This window comes from Sylvia atricapilla, chromosome 4, assembly GCF_009819655.1.
Source record: "Sylvia atricapilla isolate bSylAtr1 chromosome 4, bSylAtr1.pri, whole genome shotgun sequence".
Classification (NCBI taxonomy): Eukaryota; Metazoa; Chordata; class Aves; order Passeriformes; family Sylviidae; genus Sylvia; species Sylvia atricapilla.
The window spans coordinates 27,477,130-27,498,194 of NC_089143.1; the positions used below are offsets into that span (position 1 = coordinate 27,477,130).

The window sequence follows — 21,065 nt, forward strand, 5'->3', positions numbered from 1 at the left end:
AAGCCCCCTGCGCGCACCCTGTTAAAACCACAAATTTCCATATTTAACTCTTTTAAAGAAAGAAGAGATTGTATAACTGGAAAAGCACGGCAGAGAAAGCAGCATGTGATGTTATATGCTACTACTGATGAGAAACCAACTCAATAGTAAATGCCGCCCACGGCAGCGTATGACATCCTAACGCTGGCAGATGGCTGATGTGTTACTGCTGTGATGGGCATCGGGGATTCATGGTGGTTTAGTGACTCTTGAGGATGGCTGCATCAGTAAAATCATGCCTGGAGTCTGTGCATCTTACTTAATGCTAAAAGACATCCTTGTTAACAAGTTTATTGTTTTTACAATAACTTCATTGTTGCTGTCTGGTGACTCAACAGTAAGGACTGTTTTAATGCGCTCAATGGACTGTGAAGTTCAGTAATAAAAAACGGGTTGTGAGGCAGAAAGTTTTGTTTCTGTGATTTCACGCAAAAGCATGTTGAAGCAGAACAGCTGAGACTGTAGAATCATAGAAACATTTGGGTTGGAAGGATACTTAAAATCATTTCATTCCAACACCCCCATCATGGGCAGGGACACCTTCCACTAGCCCAAGTCACTCAGAGCCCCATCCAGCCCGGCCCTGAACGCTGCCGGGGATGGGGCAGTACCGCTAACGCGGCTGCTCTTGGGGACACGGGGACATTTGTGCAGACCGGGGGGTTTGTCCCGGGCGGAGCCGCGCCCGCGCTGCCCGCTCCGCCCCGCGCGGGGGCGCACTCCGAGGGGCGGGGAGCGCGTAACGGTCTCGCGTGGCGGTGTCCCCGCCCCCCTCCCGCAGGGAGCTCTTCTGATTGGCGAGCGAGCCCGAACGCCGCTTTCTCATTGGCAGGCCGGGGCTTCCGTTGGGTTTGAAATCGTGTGGCGGCGGCGGAGGGGTTGCGGCCGGTGGTGGGTGCAGTGTGCGCCGCCTCAGCTGAGCGCCCTCAGGGCTCGTCCCGGGAACTGCCGGCAGGTACGGGGGCTTGGGGACCCCCCGTAAGGTGGTGTGAGGCTGGGGTGAAGCGTTTAGGTATCTCTTTGTGAGATTGGGCGCTGCAGGGGCTCGGTGACCGCTCTGTGAGCGAGGCGGGGAGGCTGTTCGGGGGGATGGGCACGGGGAAGTTCGGGCTCTGTAGGCTTGAGGCAGTGAGGGGCCGCGTCGGGACCTCTTCGGGAGATTGGAGGGCTCGGGGCCCGCTCTGGGAGCTTGGAGCACTATAGGGGTGAGCTGAGGGGCCCCTTTGGGGCCCTTTCTGTGACCCTGGAGTGCTGGGGCAAGGAGGCTCTGGGCTTGCTCTGTTAGTTTGGGAGGAGGCTTGGTGACCCCTCTGAGGCTGAGATGGTTTGTGTTTGATGGGGGGACTGAGTGGGACGGCTTGGGGTAGTGTGGTTCTTGGGGATTTTAGCGACCCCTTAATGAAATTCGTGCTTGGGGTGCTGTGGGACTGGGGATACCACCCCTTGTGTAGGGGTGTCAGGGGCGCTTTTGTGGGCTTCAGATTAAGACATTTGAGGGTTATTTCTGTCAGTTTAAGGATGAAGAGAAGGCAGGAATTTGGGGGTAATGGTAGGAGCTCAGGGGTGGAGCTCAGGTGCTCCGCCCCACCGAAGTCGGGGGTGAGGTGAGGGTCTTGGGAGCATCTCTGTGTGTTTTAAGGATGATACGGGTTTGCTGGGGAACCCGGGGTGAGCCAGGAATAAAGAGGGACTGAGGCAGGATTGCGTTTGGGTTTGGGGGATTTTTTTCTGGTGTTTGTAATTTTTTTTTTTTTATTTAAAACACGCCTCGGTGCCATGATAGGCAGGGATGGAGCTCTTGAAAAGCCCTTCCCTGGCCTTGCTGCTCCTCCCCTGCAGTCAGGAGAAGGTGATTATGAGGGAGTTGCTTCTCAGGAGAGTGCTTATTTTTTCGGAAGTGAAATATTTGCACTAAAGTAAATATATATATATATTTCAATCAGCCATGTGTCAATTTGTATGGAAATATTCACAGCATGTACCTATTTGCTTTGCCATGAGTGAGTGCTCTGCATCTCTGCTGCTGGACGAGTTCGGAAGGATAACAAAGTAGAAAATCTCCATCTCTGCCCTGCATGTTCAGTGGCTTTTCAGGCATTTGAGACCACCTTGGTGTTTTGGATATTGTGTCCCAGTATTTGTGAAACAACAGGTTACCTGAAGCACATTACAAATGATAGCTGAGGATTAATTATCTGATGTCATGTCATTGAATTTATGTTGATTCTTAACTGTAGAATGACAGGTTCTGGCATGTGCCCACATAAACATTCTTGTAAAACAAGGAACGTTTTCATTTTTGTGAACTTTGATAGATCCATTGAAAAATTTGGGTAGAAAGGGACCTTGAATATCATCTAGTTCCAACACTCCTCGCAGGGACATGGACACCTTCCAATAGACCAGGTTGCTCCAAGCCCCATCCAGCCTGGCCTTGAGCTTTGTTTTGCTGCAGTGGGAAAACCTGCCTTTCATAATACTTGTGTGCCTTGGATGCCGAGCACTTTAAACAAAGATATGAGTAAGGCTGCCCTTTTACTTTATCACAGCTACTGGCTAATGAACTTGTGGAATACAATTTAGATCAAATCTTGACTGCAAATTTTTAAAAGAAAATTATTAATTACTTTTATTATTTTAATGCTAGAGAGAAATTTGACTTTTAGATTTAATATCTAAAGTGTTTTATGTATGTGGTGTTAATTTATTTGGTTTAGCAATGGTGCACAAGTAGCTCAGTGACAAAGCTGAAAATGTCTCCAAACCAACCTCCCCTGCTTATGGAGCTTGTTTTAAAGGTGTTGACAACTTTACCATGTCCTAGACTTGTTTCTAAAGTAATTACAGTAAAAAATACAGTTTGTAAAGATTCACTTTATCTAAATTTTGTCTCAATTTTAGTTTGGAATAAAGGAAAGCAATAAAATTCACTTCAAGTTATACAAGTGGTTAATGTAAAAATACTTAATACAAAAAATAACCTGAACTGAAGCATTAATATGATGAATAACAAAGGAATGAAGAAATAGCTAATACTGGCGTGCTTTGCATACCATTGCTTCTGCAGCTATTGTTTGCATTCCACTGTTGATTAAAAGTGCTGGTGTCAGGCTTGCAGACAAAGCAGCTGAATTCTGTGGGGAGTAGGAAGCAAATTTTCCCATAAGGATTAATGCAGGAGTGGAGAAATGTTTGGAGGTTTGTGTACAGAAATTTAAATTACATAAAGGCAGGGAGACTGAAAACATGACTTAAAATTTTCAGGCCAGGTGTTCTTGTTACCTCTTCATGACACTGAAACAATCATATGTAGTCTTCCTCAGCTGACCTTCTAGATTAATCCTGAATATATGATGGAAAAACAGGCGAAGGATTACACATGTTTGGCCAAACCAAGATTTGAGGTCACTTAGAATGGTTAGACATTGCAGAAAGCAAATGCCTCTTCCACTTGGCACTGGTTATCTTACACAGGTGATAAAAGATAATACATCAGCTCTTATGACATAAACTGCATTGACAACAGTTTTTCAGATAAATAACTACACTTCTGGTGTCATCCTTCATGGACAGTGGCTATGCTTAGATCTTCCTTGCCTTACCTCCTCTCTGTCTCTTTTTTTCCACAAAGAGCTGTGCATCATTGAGTGTTAGCATTAAACCTTTAAGAACAGCAAAGGCTCCAATGGGAATAAAAAGCAGGCAGAGTTCAAGTACATACAGCATGATGGCTTGCCTGTTGTATTTTTAATGTGCTTTTTCTCTATTTCTGATTTGTTTTCATCCTTAATCTTAGTTACAGCCTAGGCTTTAGCTTCAAGACCTTCACACTAGTACAATTAGATCAGTATTTAACAATCTACTAAAGCTTGTGCATGTCCTATGTAAGAACAATATTTCTAATGATGATTTTTCTCAGACTTGCATACCAATAAGGTCTATGCTGCAAAGGATTCCTAAGTGCTATGTCCTTCACAAGAGCAGCATATGCTTAAATAGTGCAGGAAGAGCCTAATTTGATCCAGGACACTGATCCCAAACACACCCTAAGTAACCAAATTTGTTTCTGCTCTTTGCTGGTGTAGTGTGTAGTAATGAGACCATGTGGGTAAACAGAGAGATGATTGTCATCTGTCTCATCTGGCCCTTGCAGAAGCAGTTGTGTTGTTTAGCTCCTGTTGCAAGAGACAGGGCTGTGTGTCATTGGCTGAAGGGGTTGGGAATGAGGAAACATTGCAGGTGACAGAGCTCCCTTTAAAGAACAGGGAGCTTAATTAGTAAGGCTAGAATGTGAGCTGTGGAAGGCAAAATATCAACAATTAGCTTCTCAAGGCCCTACCAAAAGCAGAGGGGCTGTGCACTGCTGCTTTTAGGTACTTCAGAGTCTTCTGAGAGACCTTTCCCTGCGAAGACTTCCCATGCTTCCAACTTTCCCTTTGAAGCTGTCAGTAGTCTTGGCTTGTCAGTGCCAGGCTGCCAACTTCTTCCATTATCTCAAAGTGCATCTGGCTGACCACACCCTCTCATTCATGCTGCGGTGCTGTGTGTGTTGATGTTCTAGAATGAGTCTGCAGATTTTAAATGCAGAAAATGGAGAAAATGGAGGAAGCATTAAGGATGATTTAACAGCGGAAGACTGTGGCTTTTTATTTGCGCCGCCGGAACTGACAGGGAGACCTTCTATTCTTCGCCCGTCCCAGAAGGAAAACTTGCCACCAAAAAATGTGGGAAAAGCGATGAAGGTGAACTTTTGGTTTTGAATTATTTTTAATCTTTCTCCTCCTATGATCTCTGGTACTGAATGCATGTGCTATTTGGTGCTTGAAAAATACTGTGTTCATGTGTTTCCTTTTTCTTCCCCTCGCCACCCCTTTCTTAAAGGTAACCTTTCAAACTCCTCAAAGAGATCCTCACACTCGAAAAATCCTGAGTCCTGCTATGGCAGACAAACTTCAGACTGCTTTTGCACTTGACAACTGCCATGAAGATGTGGCTGATGATCTTTTACTTGCAGCCTCTGATGCTGAGTGAGTAGTGAATCCACTTGGTGTGTTACTCATGTGGAACATGCTCAAGTTAACTTTCCCTATTTTAAACCAGTATAGTTAAAGTATAATTTTCTGTTCTATAACAAGATGTAAACTGCAAGCAGACCAAAATGAGTACTGACGGATGCATGAACTTTTTCAAAAATAACTGTCATTACTTTTAAAGAAAATTTTATCTTGATTGTATTATTAATTATTGAACTTCTTCTAAATCCTCCGTAACTGATTTCATTAAGGTAACTTATGGCATGGATAAATAGCTTGAGAAGAGATACTCTAAGAAACAGTTTTGTGTTCTCTACTTGATGTAAGATTTTTGTGTGAGACTATAACTATTCTGAAGTTAAGCCTTAAAATATCTTATCTTGTATGTTAAGTACTGTTGTATCTTGATGTATCTTGAGGGGTAAAATCTAAAGAGATAAATCTTCTCAAGAGTTAGTTTGAATTGACACCTTGAGTCAGAGAGTATTAAGATTTTCTTTAATCTAGCAACACAAAGTGAATATAACATCAGTCACAAGTGTAAACATGTTTGTGCCTTTATAGTCTAGCAGCCTGAGTCTTAAAGTGGCTCATAGTAGCTGTTTGGAGAAGAGCATAAAATCTGTAATGTTTCAGTTTGGGGGTGACAATATTAAATGCAAATTTTTGTTACTTTTAGCCCCCACTTTAAACTAGCATAGACACCTGACACCTGTAATTCCCACCAGCAAGAAGTCTCAGTTCTTAGTTCTGCCTTTTGCAAGCAAACACATCCTTTTGTTTGTTTTTTACTACCCAATACTTTCATTTGGTCCCTGTTTTTGTTGTTGGGAGAAGGGGAAAGCGAAAAATGTGGCAATACTTAAATGTTCTTTAAGTGTATAAATTTGTTTCAACTATTTATTTCCACGTACAGTCTAGTTTAGAAAACTGTTTCTGAACTAACCACCACAATTTAATAATGTGATGGTATTTATGCCCCAAACTCATTGCTTGCACAAATAAACAAAGATTTAGTACTTATAAAGTTCAAGTGAGTTTAAAGGATCAGCACTGAATTGTTTTAGTTAGGACATGATTGTATCAATGCACTGCTGGTACTGAACATGTCCTCTCTAGTTTTAAAATGTGAGGATTTGTTTGTAGCAAATACGTGAAAGGGCTCCGTGTTGCTGGACGGGGTCACTTTTGACTCGTCACAAGGGATTGACGTTCCGGGCGGGTGTCTGGCGGCTGACTGGCACTTACTAGGTTAAACACTGAGGGAGAGTGGGAGGGACCTGAGCAGTCGAAGCCCGGGGCTGAGCTGTTGCCGGGAAGAGGCGCTCAAACCGGGTGAGAAGAACTTCTTCATCTCTTACCTCCCGCCTCTGCTTTCGAGTTTATCAAAGTGGAGTTTTTAGTGAGTGGCTTTTAATCATGTTCTGTTCTGCAGCAGATAAGGATGGCACATAGAAATAATAACTTTATGGAGGGACAAAACAATGGGAGGAAATCCTCTTTCAGGAAGTAATGGCTTAACTGTCTGTAGTCTGAGGCTGAGCTTTCAGAAGTTGTGTAGAGTTTGGGGAAATAAAGTAGAGAGCAATAACTTGTAGGATATTCAGCAATAGTGAGTACATTTAACCTGTGTCTTTTGCTAGAAAATCTTACTTTTTCTTACTGGAGAAGTGTTTTCTTATATATCACTCTGCTCTTCAGATCTGCTGTTGTACAGAATTTAGAGTGCCTGAAGTCCAGGTTCTGTTTTTGTATGTAGGCCCTCAAAAATCAAACGCTGGTGCATACCTACAGGGAAGGAAATATTTGCCAGAATGTCCAGACAGAATAATGACTAGTGTGGGAGAACTGAATCATGAGTTGGTTTTGTCCCAGATTTGAGTCTGTCATGACTCAGATGAATCTGCATGAATATGGAACCACAAGCTGTGCTTGTGTTTGAGCTGCTGATGGTGAATAACTTCTCCTTAGCAATGTGTGTTTCAGTGCCTAGTGAAAGGGCAGTGTCCACATGCTGTGGTGAGTAGAGCAGTCTCCAGGGCATAAGGCTGTGTAGAGCAGGTAGCTTAAGAACACTGCCTAACTTCAAGGGTTGATCTCCCTAGGTTTCGTGTGTACCAGAGCTCATAAGCCTTGACTGTTTAGGTGACAGCTAAAGTCTTGCTGTTATATTTTGCTTATATAATAAGACAGTCAGCTGTCTTATTGCCAAAAAAACCCAAACAAAAAAATCGGACTACTCTGACCATGTGAAGCTACTTTGCAAATCTTTCTAAAGATAATTTCAAACTATGCCAGTGAAGTAACTATGTAATATTTTTTTTTTTTTTATGCAGCACATGTCAACAAAAGACTGAAGCTGAAGCAAACACTACACAAATGCCAGAGAAGGTCAGCGTGGCTCCTTACCCAGATGATGAGATGCCAGTGAAGAGTCGGGGCTCCTACAATCTTGATTTTGATAACTTAAATGACATCAATCCTTTTCAAAGTTCAGTACAGTTGCCTCATTCTCCTGGAAATCTGCAGAAGTCTCCTGTAAAAGTATCCAGCAGCCCTGAGAAAACTACTGAAAAAAGTCATGATCCTCTTCTGTGGGATGATGCAGTTCCTTTTGCTTCAACCACAGCAAGTACAGAGTGTTTAAGTGAAGACAAGGCTTCCATTTCTGAAAACGACTCCACCTCACTCAGTGCAGATTCTAACAAATCCAAACTGTCCCCTAAGCGAGCAATTGGGGACTCTGAGCAGGCTGTGAAATCTGCTTCCGCAGATGCAAGCCAGACTGACAATTCAGTGGTGTTAGCAGAGGTACCTACACCTTCTCTACAGTCACCTGGCAACTTAGGGCCCAGCAGTTTTGATATAAGTAACTCTTCTAAAACTGGGGAATCAAAGCCTCAGAATGTTTCAGTAGCAGAAAAAGGCTCTGCACAAGAGTCAAAGCCTGATGAAGCACTGGGTGTCTCCGAAGGGAAACCTGCAGACAAGCCTGATGTCACCAAGGCTGGACCAGTAAAACTGGAATTTGACTTTGATAATACCACTACTGGAAAACCACCTCCTAAGAAACTAGGTAAAAGACCTGGAATTAAGCCACCTTCCAAAAAAATTCCTGTTACCAAAACAAAACTGGAGAATACCGAAGTGCAAAATAAAAGTAATGTGGAAGATGAAATCCCTCTTCCTAAAGCATCTTATAAGCTTGACTGGGACAAACTTGATGATCCAAACTTTAATCCGTTTGGAGGAAGCTCTAAAATTTCCACCTCACCCAAGAGTTCTAAACCCAGCCCTCAAAAAGTTCCCCTGCCAGAGGAACAGGACAGGACCTCACCAAGAAGGGAACCTCTTCCAGTGGAGCAGGATAACAGGCCAAGTACCTGTGAAGCTCTTGAGAAAGAAGAACCCAGAAATCTGTAAGTGAATCTGTAGCTGAATGCAGAAGCACCTTGAATTCATGTGAGGAAAGTTAGATCTCAAAGTAGTCCTTTCCTACTGCTTAGACTGCATCTCTCCTTGGCAGAGACTGTTGTAATCTCTAACACAATTACGTTGCAACAGCAAAGATCTTAATTGGGGAAACTCCTGAGATCACTAGCTTTAGGCAAAAGGTGTTCTTAAGTCTGGGAGAACAGGAGAGAACAAGTTTAGATGGAAAGCATTGTTCAAGTGGTGCTTTCCCCACTCCTCAAAGATAAAAATATGGAGAATGAGGTGACTGCTACTGTCTTTAAATAAAACAGGGAAGTAGGCAGCAGTGTTGCACATAGTGCAACTTGGGAAGGGATTAGGCAGTTTTGTTCTCTGCTGAACTCTGAGGTGCTGTTTCTTCCCTGGATGTTCTTGGTATCTAAGTGCTATCTCCAGTAAAAAGGCCTGGCTCTGAAGCTGCAATTTTTTGGCAGCACAAAGACTTTTTATTTGAGGATGGAATGTGTTGTTACCTTTCCTAGAAAGTCTAGTTATTAATGTTTTTATAGACAGTCAGGTGCTTGCCAGAATTAGACTGACGCAAATTGTTCATTTGACAGAAATGTTTGCACTCTTGCTCCCCATGTAACATGATCAGTTACTGTTTACCAAGGTGAGAAGTTTACTTACTCCTGACAGCACAAGTGGAGTATTGGACTTCTCTAATGAAGTTCACACCAACAATCACAGCATTGCCTTGGAAAGAGGAGCAGGCTGCTTGTAATTCTGTTTTTAATTAAACAAAGGGCCTATCTTTAACTTTAAAAAAGCAATGAGCCTAACCAATGGAAATAAGAGCAGTGTTAAGTGAATAGAAATAAGAGATGCTGCTGGGACTTTCTGCTTCCCAGAAAACCCTGCTTCTGATGGAGGGAGAGCTTTCTGTCATGTAAGTTGTCACCAGGTGAGACAGTAGTTTTACCTCCCCACGCTCTAAAGCTTCCTGTGTTGTGGCAGTAGAATCTCTCAAATAAGCTACCTTTGTTCAGTTCATCTGGTTATATAGAATTTGAACTGTCTGGCATAAATACTGATTTTTTTTTTTTTTATTCTGTTTCTTTGTTTCTTTTCTTTAGGGAAGTTGTTGAGCAGAGTATGGTAGAAGATTTGCCAAAAGCTCGAGAAGAGAAGGCAGGAGTTCAAGCAGAAGCTGAACTTCCAGGAAAAGAAGTGGTAAGGTATAGGAAAGATAGCCAGTTGTTATCAAGTTGTTCCATGGAACAGAGTTCTCTGACTTAATGACTTAATCTTATGAAACCTCTTGTTGGTATTTTTTCTAAGAATAAGTGGGTTTATGCATCTTCAGCAGCTCTAGAAGGAGTGTCAACTGTGCAGACCTGTGTTTTGAAGGTAGCATCAGAGGCAGCCAAATTGGTACCTTGGTATTTAGTATCTTTTTTTGATCAGCAATTGCATATAAGGACAAACAAAAGGGTGTGGACTCTAGAAAAGTGGCTCCTGGGCTGTGCTCAGTGTTGGTAGTTTATTTTTTGTCTGTGAATTCTTGTTTTATTGTATTAATTGCCCAGTTAGTTTATGACAAATCAATTTGATCATCAAATAATTTTCATTGCATTTTTAAATAATTATTTTAACTATTAAAAGAATTTTGTTTTTGTTATCAGGAGAAAGAAATTAGCCCATCTAAAATGTCTCCAGCTAATGCTGCCCCCTCTCAAGATAATTTGGTTTCCACTGACAGTGGAGAAAAGTCAATGTCTGCAGAAGAAATTAAACCTAGTTCCCCCAAAACTGAAGTAACAGCAGATGAGACAGCTAATGCTGAACCTGAAGAGCTCTTCAGACCATCATCAGAAGGTAAGGGCATTTCTTTTAAACAGACTGAAAATGTTTGGTTTTTTTTCAATAATGTATGTGGATATATTTCTACTTGTTTTATTATGGATTCTAGTGTTTCTCTCATTCTGCCCTTCTGAAAGGACTCCAGAACCCACAATGACTAGCAGTGTTGGGCAATGTATCTAAGCCTATTTCTAACTTCCTCTGGTTTAAGCTAAGTTCAAAAAGCTGGCTATTAGAATTCAGCAGCCTGTGAGGATAGAGTTTAGGCTGGTACAGAATCTATCTTTTTAGAGTTTGTTGCAGTTTCTGTGCTGAAAAATACTTCCTGTAAAATAATTTGTTTTTAAAAACTTTGTAAATTGAGAGCTCAAGAGCTCTCCAGGTGTGTGTTCGTGAGCCCTGTAGGTTACTGCAGGCCTTAGCACTACTGGTTTTGTGTTGCAGTGTGAATGAACTTCCTGACAGGTTTGCTTGTCTTGATCGCTTCCTTACATAGCTCTGCCTTAAGCACTTGGGTGGATTATTCCTGGTAGGAGCATTGTGTGGAAGGATGAGCAAATGGTTTGACTGCAGTGCAGTCTGTCACTTAGCTTCATGCTGGAGTGGAATCACTGTACTAGGAAATGGTTATAGCTTCATCCTTCAAATCTGAGCTGTGTGCTGATTTTAATGGTGAGATTGACCATCTTGCTTTTTCATGGAACATTGTGTGTAACAGAATATGTGAGTGTGCTTGTTACTTTAACCATAGAACAGCAGAAGTTCTTCAACCGTGTTAAGTCCTACATATTCATACACATATTTGGGAACAAGTGGAAGTTGGAAGTTTGCATAGCTTAAAAACCTTTGCGTTTTTCAGGTCTGAGTGGAAAGACTGTATTTTGAACAAATTAAGAGCTAGAAGTCACGAGAATGAGAGCTGGGATTTTTTTGTTTTATACACGTTTGTTTCTTTCTGTGATAGGATAATTTGGCAGTATTGCACCTTCATTATATTGTTTCCTCCTTTTACAGTTTTTGGAATGGGCATAGACTATCTGGAACAGTTTGGGTCTTCATCAGTAAGTATCACATTAAGTGTTTTGTTTCCCTTCCTGGCAGTGTGGAGAGAAAAGCAAAGATGAAAGATGAAAGCCTTAAATGTTTTTATGAATTAACTTCACTTTGAATAGTCCACAGAAATTGTTATCTGTTCCAAAGGAATGCAGTGACAAGGCGGGTAGGGAATGATGGTGCAAGGCAATGTAGTTATAAGTAATTCAACTAAAAATCAAAGGTCTCTGACTGTCAGTGTGCAGAGGTGCTATTTTTCTTTAATAGCAGTGAAACCGAGGTGAATGATGTTTCACTTCTAGCCAAAACTGCTAAAGGCATTATTAAATTAGCATTATTAATATAATGCTAGAGGCATTAAAAGTGCAGGATCGTTGTTTCAAAAACATTTTTTTCTAAGCTCTTTTGCTTTATGGCCAGTTTCAGGAAGTCTGTCTCTAAGTGGGGCTTGTCATGTTTTAATCAGTTCAGCTTAGTTATTCTTTCTCCTGCTTGGGTCCAGAATAAGAGTATCTGTGAACAGTGAATGCACTGAATTGAAATTCTTTTGGTCATGCTGTGTTTGTCATTATTTTATGAACAAAGAAAATGGCATACATTGCTTTTTCAGCTTATAATACTACCCTTCCCTCTCAGTGTCTTCTGGTTTGGAATAGTTTGTTAATGTTTGCCCTTTTGATTGTGTCTGTGAGCAGATTGAATTCTCTTGATATTACATAAGGACTTAAGCATGTGGGCACGGAGTTCTCTTATGTAATTTTCCTCCTGAGAACAGTGCTCTGGCCACTGAAGAATAGGCTCACCCACTCTTCAGAGGATTATTTGTGTGTGGGTGGGATGTGTGTGTTGTGCTCTGAAGCAGCAGATCTGCCAGTTTATGCCTCTCTCCCTTCAGTTCAAAGAATCAGCCTTGAGAAAACAGTCACTGTATTTGAAGTTTGACCCGCTGTTGAGAGACAGTCCAAGAAAACCAGTTTGTACTGTTGAATCAAGTGAGAGTATCGTGGCAGCTCCATCTCAGCCTGGGTAGGTATTGGCTTAGGACATAAAATCAGAGTTGTTCAGTTTGCAAAAGACCTTTCAGATTGTCAAGTTTAACAGTTAACCCAGCACTGAGTCCACCACTGAACTGTGTCCCCAAGTGCCACATCCATAAATACCTCCAGATCTGGTGAGTTCCCTGTTCCAGTGTTTGACCACCCTTTCAGTGGAGGAATTTCCGCTAATATCCAGTCTAAACCTCCCCTGGTGCAATTTGAGGCTGTTTCATCCAGACTTTTTCCTTGCGGGACCAACTCCCACATCACTACAAACTCTCCTCAGGTTGTAGAGACTGAGAAGGTCCCCCTGAGTCTCCTTTTTTCCAGGCTGAGCCCCCTCAGTTGCCCCTCAATCAGACTTTGTGCTCAGACCCTTCCCCAGCTCTGTGCCCTTCTCTAGACACGCTCCAGCAGCTCAGTGAACTTATAGTGAGATGCCTGAAACTGAACACAGGATTCCAAGTGTAGCTTCTTCACCAGTACTGGGCACAGCAGGGGGCAATTACTGCCCTGACCCTGCTGGACAGACTACTGCTGGTACAAGAGCTTTGCAAAGAAAGACAGCACTTGAATCTAATGGTGTTATGTTTGTTCATTTTTAGTCCTGTTGCTGATTTCAGTAACTTTGTTGAGGAAGATGGAAAGCCTTTAGTGAGTATCCAGAGTGAAGAAAAACCAAAAGGACTTGATCTTCTGGGGACATATACAACTTCTGTAAGGGTGCCTGGAATGCTATCAGTTTTCATTTTGACAGTTTGGGAAAGGCATAGCCTAGGTTCTGGATTGAGGACTTATGCAGATATTTTAGGGATTGCAGAATGTGATAAATATTTATTTAAACTGTTGTTTTAAACCAGGTTTGATACTCATTTACATCAAAGTTGAACTTAGTAATGAAAACTTTAAGTATTAAAAGTATTTTTTGTGGGTACTGATGCCATTGTACATGGTCTAATGGAATTTGAGCTGTTTTTAAGAATGCTCTAGTCAAGCAGTCTTTTTATGCAAGTCAAGCTACAAAAGACAAGCTTTGTATTGTAATTGCATTGGTGGGATGAAAAGCAGGTTAAACTGGATGCTCTTGCAGCTATGGTTTATAGTTTGAACAGATCTCCCTGTAGGAGCTCATCCTGAAATGGTCCCTTTTTCACTTGGAGGAACAGTGTGGTGTCATCTGCTTTGTTTTTGATAGCTGTCATTGGTGGATAGCAGTTCTGGTTCTACCTCGTGGGTATTTCTTAGAGTTATGTGGTCAACTTCAAAGTAAGAGTTTTATGCTAACAAAGTTCTGGAGGTCTCTTGTGTGTTTAACTGAGATATGTTGAACTGGCATTGAATAACGTGTACAAGTAATCAATGGTGTGACAATAGGAATCTGTTGAAACTTTGCATTTTTTTTTTCTATACAGGATGCTGGTCCCCTAATTCCGGATTCCCTGAGTAGTGATGTTCTTCCAGTCCCTGTTGCCACTTCTACAAACGCTGCAGTGGATGCTATTATAGATGTGCTAAAGTACAGCCAAAAAGACATGGATGCAGCTGTTGAAGTGGTGAAGAGAGAGGTATGGTGGCCCTTCCAAAGCAGAACTTGACATAGCCTTGGAAGGTCCTTTTGTTTGGATTTTTTGGGATAAATCTTTACCTTGCAGGTTTTTTCATTATATTTGACATAAGTATCTCATTATGAGAAGCTTGCTGTGGACTTAATGGGTGCTGTAGGTATAGAACTCTTCAGAGCTAGCACTTCAGGGAATAGGACAAACTTCATTATTAGTCAGGTTCTGCCTTAGATCTGGTCACTATTAAAAGGCACGTGTTGTCAGATGGGATAGTTAGGCTTAATATCAGTCATCTGGATGCTTCTTATTCAACAGGCAGGAAATACTTTTTCATGCTAGTGGAAGAGAGTGACTTGTATCATTTCCCTGAAACAAGATAAAACTGTAGTGCCAGTTCAATGCTATGATCAGTTCTTTTCTTGTGAGTGCACAACAGTATGTCCAGCTAATAAAGTGAAGGTGAGATCTGGAGCTTACTCCAGGGAAGGGCATTAGTGAAGGAGGGAAGAAGTAATTGGGAAGGTTTTAAGCCTGTTCTGTAATTACAGAAATTGCCTTTAAAAGCCTATCTTCTGATTGATGCAAGAAGACTCATATATCCACTCACTTCAAGAATTTGAGTCCTTGATTCATTATGACTTCTGAGTTATGTAACCTTACAAGCACTAAATAATGTAGTAGGAGTATTTAAGCATAAATTTCCTTAAAGCTAATTGTATCACTTCAGCAAAAAATTGAGCTTTCCAAATTCCTGACTGCTGTACTGCCGGCAAGGGCACTAGGGGCACTAAAGATGACCTATGATTATTTGCTGCCTAAGTTATTCTTTTGTTTTAGGCTACGGAGAGAATGGCTTTTCTAGGAATGACTTTTTCTTTCTGTCATTCAAGCGGTGACTTTCACTCAGCATATTGTCTAGTACAGGAAAACTAATGTGGCTTTGACAGGGGACAACTTTTAGTGCATTGATCTAAAACGAATCTGTATAGTAGCAGGGGGTAAAGCTTGTGACATCTTAAAAGTGCTGCTCTTTTGTGTTGGAAAGTACTCTAAATCTGCAAACACTGTTGTAGGTGACTGGATGACTCCAGCTATGTCACTTAAATAAAAAGATCTGGAATTAAAATATCAACCTGAAAGGAAGACAAATTAATTTTAACTATGTTTTTTGTCTGTGAAACAATGCAGGAGTAGGAGGAAAGTGAAAACCTGTTTTCCTTCTAAGCAAACACAGCACTTTTTTTGGGGTCTACTGAACCCTTTTTTGAACTTGCAAGTGCAAGTTTTCTAACTTGTTTCCGTCTTCATATACTTTTACTTTTGTAACTTTTCTTCTAGCTTAGCTATCACTAATCTTAATAGTTTGGACATTCTTTTTTAACTAGTGTCCTGCTTATTGTCACCTGAAATATTGCAATATATTTAAAAATAAATTGCTCAAAAATAAATACTGAAAAATCAGCATACTACAATTTACTATGTAGTTTTGTGACAAAACTAGCACTAATAATGTGCTTTCACTTCCTTTTTTTTTTTAGTCCCAGGTTATTTTATGTATTTTGAGCCTCTTGTATTTGAAGGCTTTCCAAAATGCAGTCAGCTGTGTTACAGTTATTAAACATAACTTTGTCCTGAGGTCTTTGTTATGGAGCCTGCACAAAGTGTTTAGCAAAGAGTATTTGTGCTGCTTAATTCTGTTGTGAGGTCTGCTTTGGTTTAGCTGATATGAAGTAGGTATCATTATTCTCAAATGAATTGAGACATCTTTTAATCCTCCCCCTTCCACATTCCCTAGTTTAGTGTTGAATAAAAGTTACTGCAAACAGCAATTTGATCTTGAACATTCTTCTGGTATTTGTTCTCTCAGCTGTTAATATTAGCAGGTTTGTGAAGTGCTTTTTTTTCTGTTTGCCTTGTAAATAAGAGGGAAATGTGTGTCACTTGAGAAAATGTTCCTTGGCCCATTGTATTCTCTTAGAAGTTACAGTTATCTACACAGACATTGAGTTAGAGTAGCCAAGAGGTTGATTGGCCGAGTTGGCTCTGAACTTGCCACTTAGAGATACTGGCAATGTGCTGGGAATTAGATAATGCAAAATCTATGTATTAATTTAAATTTTATTTGATTCAAGTTTGTAATTAAACAATTTTGATTCTGTTAAGCAATTAGAACTTATTTCTCTCCTTATATTAAGTTAAAAATATACATACTCAAGCTGCCCTTTTAAGATTGTTTTTAGTGTCAAATCTTTTTATCTCTTTTTGTGCAAAAAGTAAAGGCTCACCTTTTCACCCCCAAAGGTTCAAGAGAAAGAGCTGGAGATTCAGAAATGGAGTGAGAAGTATAATAAGCTTCACATGGAATACAAGGAAATGGGGTAGGAATCTGTCTTGACTTCTACATCTTCTTAGTTATTCCAGATGCTTTTTCTAACTTACATTCAACTTTTCTTTTTCACATTTTTTAGAAAAATAGTTGCTGAATTTGAACAGACAATAACACAGATTATGGGTAAGTTCCATATTTACCCTTTGAGTGCCTTGGGGGGCTGGGGCCTGCTTAACCCAGGGTTACTAAATGAAGTTAGTACTCTTTCACCTCTGACATTAATATTTTAAGTGCATCCAGGATAAGTGTAAGGTTTAAGACAAGGTAGACAACAATTTTATGCATATTCATACTGACATGATACCACCTGATAGGTAACAAGGACTTTTTGAATCAGGCGTGAATTTTCTTACTCTCCACTGGAGTGTGAGCTGGTGGTTTATTAAAACTGGCAGATCCAGTTTTTAGCAGTTTGTGTGTAATTATTTATTATCTGACATCATTTAAGTGGCAAGGTATCGCTAGAAGTTCTTTCTGGACGGATCTGGCCTTTTGCTTTAGTTAGGTTTGTGGCTTCAAAGCTAGAAAAGACATCCAGTGAAGCTCTTGTATAGTTACTTTCTTAGCTCAAAGCTGAATGAGGCACATTTGTGCCAGCTCCTCTATGGCCATGGGAAACATAGCTTGTGTGTGCTAAACCAAACCTCTTCTGAAAGTCTGCTGTGCTGGTCTGACTTGTTATCCCAGTCTCCTCCAGATCTTCCAGCTGTTTTGTATGTTTAATGAAAATATTTTTGGATTCCTTGCATCTGTCACAACATTTGAGTCTCCTGTTACAGTAAACTCGATTGGAGTATTTTGGCTACAGTGCTGGGGAAAAAATGTAACTTGGCAAGCACACTGTCACATTGTCAGGCTGTTTAGTGGCCCTAAGTTTGGTGTGAGTTAATATGTAACAAAGCTACAAAGACTTCTTAAAAGCACAGACAAGGTGCTGTCTTTTCAGGTGAGAGAGTATGTTATGAAACCTTTGTGAGGGGAAGAATTGAACGTGTGGGGATTATCTGTCTGTAATATAGAACTGCTTTTATGCTAAAGGAATCACTGTCGTGGGTTATCTCCACTTTCTCTAGAGGATGCTCAGCAGCAGAAGGAAATCTCAAGGAAAGAAATACAGAAGCTGATGGAAGAGAAGCAGCAAGCTATTTCAGATCTGAGCTCTATGGAGAAGTCCTTCTCTGAACTCTTCAAACGACTTGAAAAACAGAAAGAGGCATTAGAGGGTTACCACAAAGTAAGATGACTTAATGCCGATAATATGCTTCCAAAATAAATGAGATTTAGTGGAGAGGAAGTAGTCAAATTTCTAGAGCAGCCATTAATTAGGTAGTATAGGGACTACCTGTAAAACCAGGTGCTAAGTTGTTTATTTAAAGATTATAAAAGGCCTACTAATTTGTTGTATTTAGTGACTGACTTAAAGATATTGATACCATAGAAAACAAAATTTCTTCAAACAGGTGAGCTGTTTCTTGCTGCAACACATTTTTTGTTGATTAGAGATACACTCTCATGTGGCAACTGCAGCATAAGAGCAGCTTGTTTCCCCTACAACATATTGAATGGATGCTGAAGAGGATGTGTGATTACAAATCAGAATAATAGGTTATTAGGTACTCCCTACTAAGATGCTTGTGGGGTTTTTCTAAAGCTAAAGTTGAGCCTTTGTTCTGCAGCTTTTTCAGAGGCTGGAGGAAGGAAGCTAATGAGTATCAGCTATGGTTTTTTACTCCATGAAATGCATAAAAATTGATTCAGTTGGTGCTTAAAAAAAGTGCCTTCAGATTTTTTCATTCTGTTATCCTTTAATGTCCCTGTTTACTAAAACTCAGAAACTAGCTTAGAAGTTTCATGGTTAGTCTAGGTTTTAGAAACAGACATACTGTCTGTTTATACAACTTCAGTTTCTTCTTTGCTGACATGTCAGGCTTCCTTCTTGTGTGTCTCTCCCATCTCCACCCTAAATTCACAAGCCCTTTCCTTAGCACATCACTTGGAAACCCAGTTACTAAATTCAAGACCTAGAATTTAGTGAGTCCTAGCAATTGTTTCAAGCAGTTCCAACTTCCTACAGTAGCTAATAAAATATGTTCGTAGTGTGACTACCAAGGTAATTCTCTTGCTGCTAGTGTTGGATTTGTTTACATCAGGGTCCAAACTCTGGATCTTTCCATGGGTTCTTTGGAGAAATTGGATTTCTAGCTATTCTTGTGACTATTCCAACTTAATGCAAAGCTGATTTTGAAAAAAACTGGAGCAAAACAAGCAAAACCAATTAGTTACTGTAATTTTAGTGATTTTCTTTACTAGAGTTTGCTACTAAATAATGTAGTGGGGGCAAATATGATGAATAAATGTTTGCAAAGCTAAGGTAGTTGAAAGGAGGCATTTCAGTCCATATAGGCATGTGGGTTTTATAGTTGTTGCTGTTACTCCAGTGAGCAAATGCTGCCACTCAGGTGTAGTGAAATAACCCCATTGTCAAGTGGGGAGATTATTCCATCTAGTATCTTAAAGAGCTAACTGCATTTCTTTGGGTTTGGGGACAGAATGAAGAAGTTCTGAAGAAATGTGCAGAAGACTACTTGGCTAGAATTAAAAAAGAGGAGCAGAGATATCAGGCACTCAAAGCACATGCTGAGGAAAAGCTGCAACAGTAAGTACTGTGCCAAGAAGCAGGGACCAGGAGTGACATACATAGTTTTCACAGTTGCTGCAGAATGTGGTTCAATAGTGCCAAAAGTTAGCTTAAACATATTTTATTTGGTGATTAACCCAAAGTGCAAGCATATAGTGTGATTCTGTGAGAGTTTTGCTGTGCTGTCTGAAGGGGATGTAAACACCATCTTGCACCTGTTTCAGAGCCAATGAGGAAATTGCCCAGGTTCGCAGCAAAGCAAAATCGGAGACTGCAGCACTTCAAGCCACTCTGCGCAAAGAACAGATGAGGATCCAGTCTTTAGAGAGGAGCCTTGAACAAAAGGTCAGTTGCAGCACCATGGGTGGGTCTCTCCAAGCTCTTGCCTTGGACTGGGTCAACAACTCCTTCGTATCAGGGCTAGAAGGAGTCTTGCTAACTGTGCTGGTTTTGATGACTGCTGTCCTGGCAAGCTTTGCGAATTGGCATTGAGACCTAAGACACAACTGTCATGCCAGGACTTGTCTCTATCTGTGTTTGGATTTTTTTTTTGTGGGGAGCACAAGGGTTATTTCCAAACCAGTCTGGGCTCCTGTGTCAGGAGGTTACTGGAACTACTGAAGGAGGTGATGATTAACAGTTACACATGAAGCAGAGCAGAATCTGGGAGTAAATTTTGAATAACCGTCTGGCTCAGCTTGTTCATGAACATGATTTATAAGCTGTTAGCACTAGTACATATTTAACTGTATGTGACTCAGATTTTCAATATTGTTCAGGCCATTAATCCTTGTATTTTATATTGTTTCATATTGCATAGATAGAGTCTTAGAATGTTTTGCAAAGGCAAATCCTTTGTTAGAATCCTTCAAAGGAATAAGCTCTTTAAAGATTAAAAGTCACTGCTAGAAGTGCATGCTGTTAATTTTATTGTATCATTGTTGTCTCTGCTAGTATTGAAGACTCAAAAATTGATAATGCTGACACATACCTGTTATGGAAAAATACCATATTTGAGAGTCTTCAGGTTTATGGCTGAAGTTTGCATGGCAGACAAAGCAGTTGGCCTGTAACTGGAGAGATGAGACAAACCATTTAACACAGGATTAGGTTTGGGCTTGTCATAAATACAGTAATGCTTTAAGAGTTCTTATTAAAATGGTTTAACTGTTCCCTAAGGAATTCTACAAACCGGGAATTGTCACATGTCAGTAAAAGTATCAAGGCCTCATTTTAAGAGTCTGTTTTGTGGAGATTAAAATCTAAAGTGTCCATGTTTTGAATTTTAGTGTACCTAACAAATGCTGAGTCCCGAAAGTCTTGTTTCCCTAGATCAGTTGGTCTCCATTTATTACGGGTATTACGGGAATGCCTGTGGAAGAAGCAGAAACAGTATAGTGGATTCTGGCTCATTTCCTGAGGTTCCTAAGGATGCCATGTGACCTTTGGCATAGTAGACTGTCTTTTACATTAAATTTGCACGAGCCACCATCATGCAAATGGAGTTTCTATTGCATATACTGGCAAACAAGACTTAGTGCAACTCAGCTAGCTGCAAGGCTGTAACATAGTTTGGACATACCTGAAACACACTTTTTTCTTTCCTCCACAGACTAAAGAAAACGATGAATTAACAAAAATCTGTGATGACTTGATCTTGAAGATGGAAAAGAACTGATATCTTAACTGTCTTGTAAATATGTTTATTTTCTCTGACTTGCTGTCTTGGGTGTTCACTCACTTTTTTATGTATGTGGGGAAAAAAATAAAATTCTTGATTCACACTTGTCGTCCATATTGGGTGTATCTTTTGTAGGAAACATCTATTAACTTAAGTTCAATTGCTGCTTCCAGTAACAATGTCTTTCATAGCATTTTCACACGTTGCTAAAAGGAAAAAGCAACAACTCCTTCAGTCTGTTCCCTGTGTAAGAACTTTGAAGCTCTGTACTCTTGACCTGCCTCTGCTGGGAAGGGTTGCCAAGGGCATTGTCTGTGTTTTGCACTTGCTGCTCTCTCACTTAAATGAAGGCATTC

At 40.6% G+C, this 21,065-nt stretch overlaps 1 protein-coding gene across 2 annotated transcripts; it reads left to right on the forward strand.

Annotated features, from left to right (window-relative positions):
* The first annotated feature begins 901 nt into the window (after positions 1-901).
* TACC3 (transforming acidic coiled-coil containing protein 3) lies at positions 902-20,812 on the forward strand. 2 transcript variants are annotated; one of them, XM_066317359.1, is made up of 16 exons: positions 903-994; positions 4,601-4,781; positions 4,921-5,066; positions 7,409-8,491; positions 9,623-9,719; positions 10,172-10,364; positions 11,364-11,410; positions 12,298-12,428; positions 13,045-13,156; positions 13,852-14,004; positions 16,303-16,379; positions 16,470-16,513; positions 17,464-17,624; positions 18,940-19,046; positions 19,253-19,373; positions 20,641-20,812. In XM_066317359.1, the coding sequence occupies exons 2-16, from the start codon at positions 4,602-4,604 to the stop codon at positions 20,704-20,706; spliced, it is 2,718 nt and encodes a 905-aa protein (XP_066173456.1). In that variant the 5' UTR covers positions 903-994; position 4,601; the 3' UTR covers positions 20,707-20,812. The 2 variants fall into 2 exon arrangements, with proteins under 2 accessions (XP_066173457.1, XP_066173456.1); XM_066317360.1 differs by lacking the exons at positions 12,298-12,428; positions 13,045-13,156 and having other exon boundaries at positions 902-994.
* Positions 20,813-21,065: the final 253 nt, after the last annotated feature.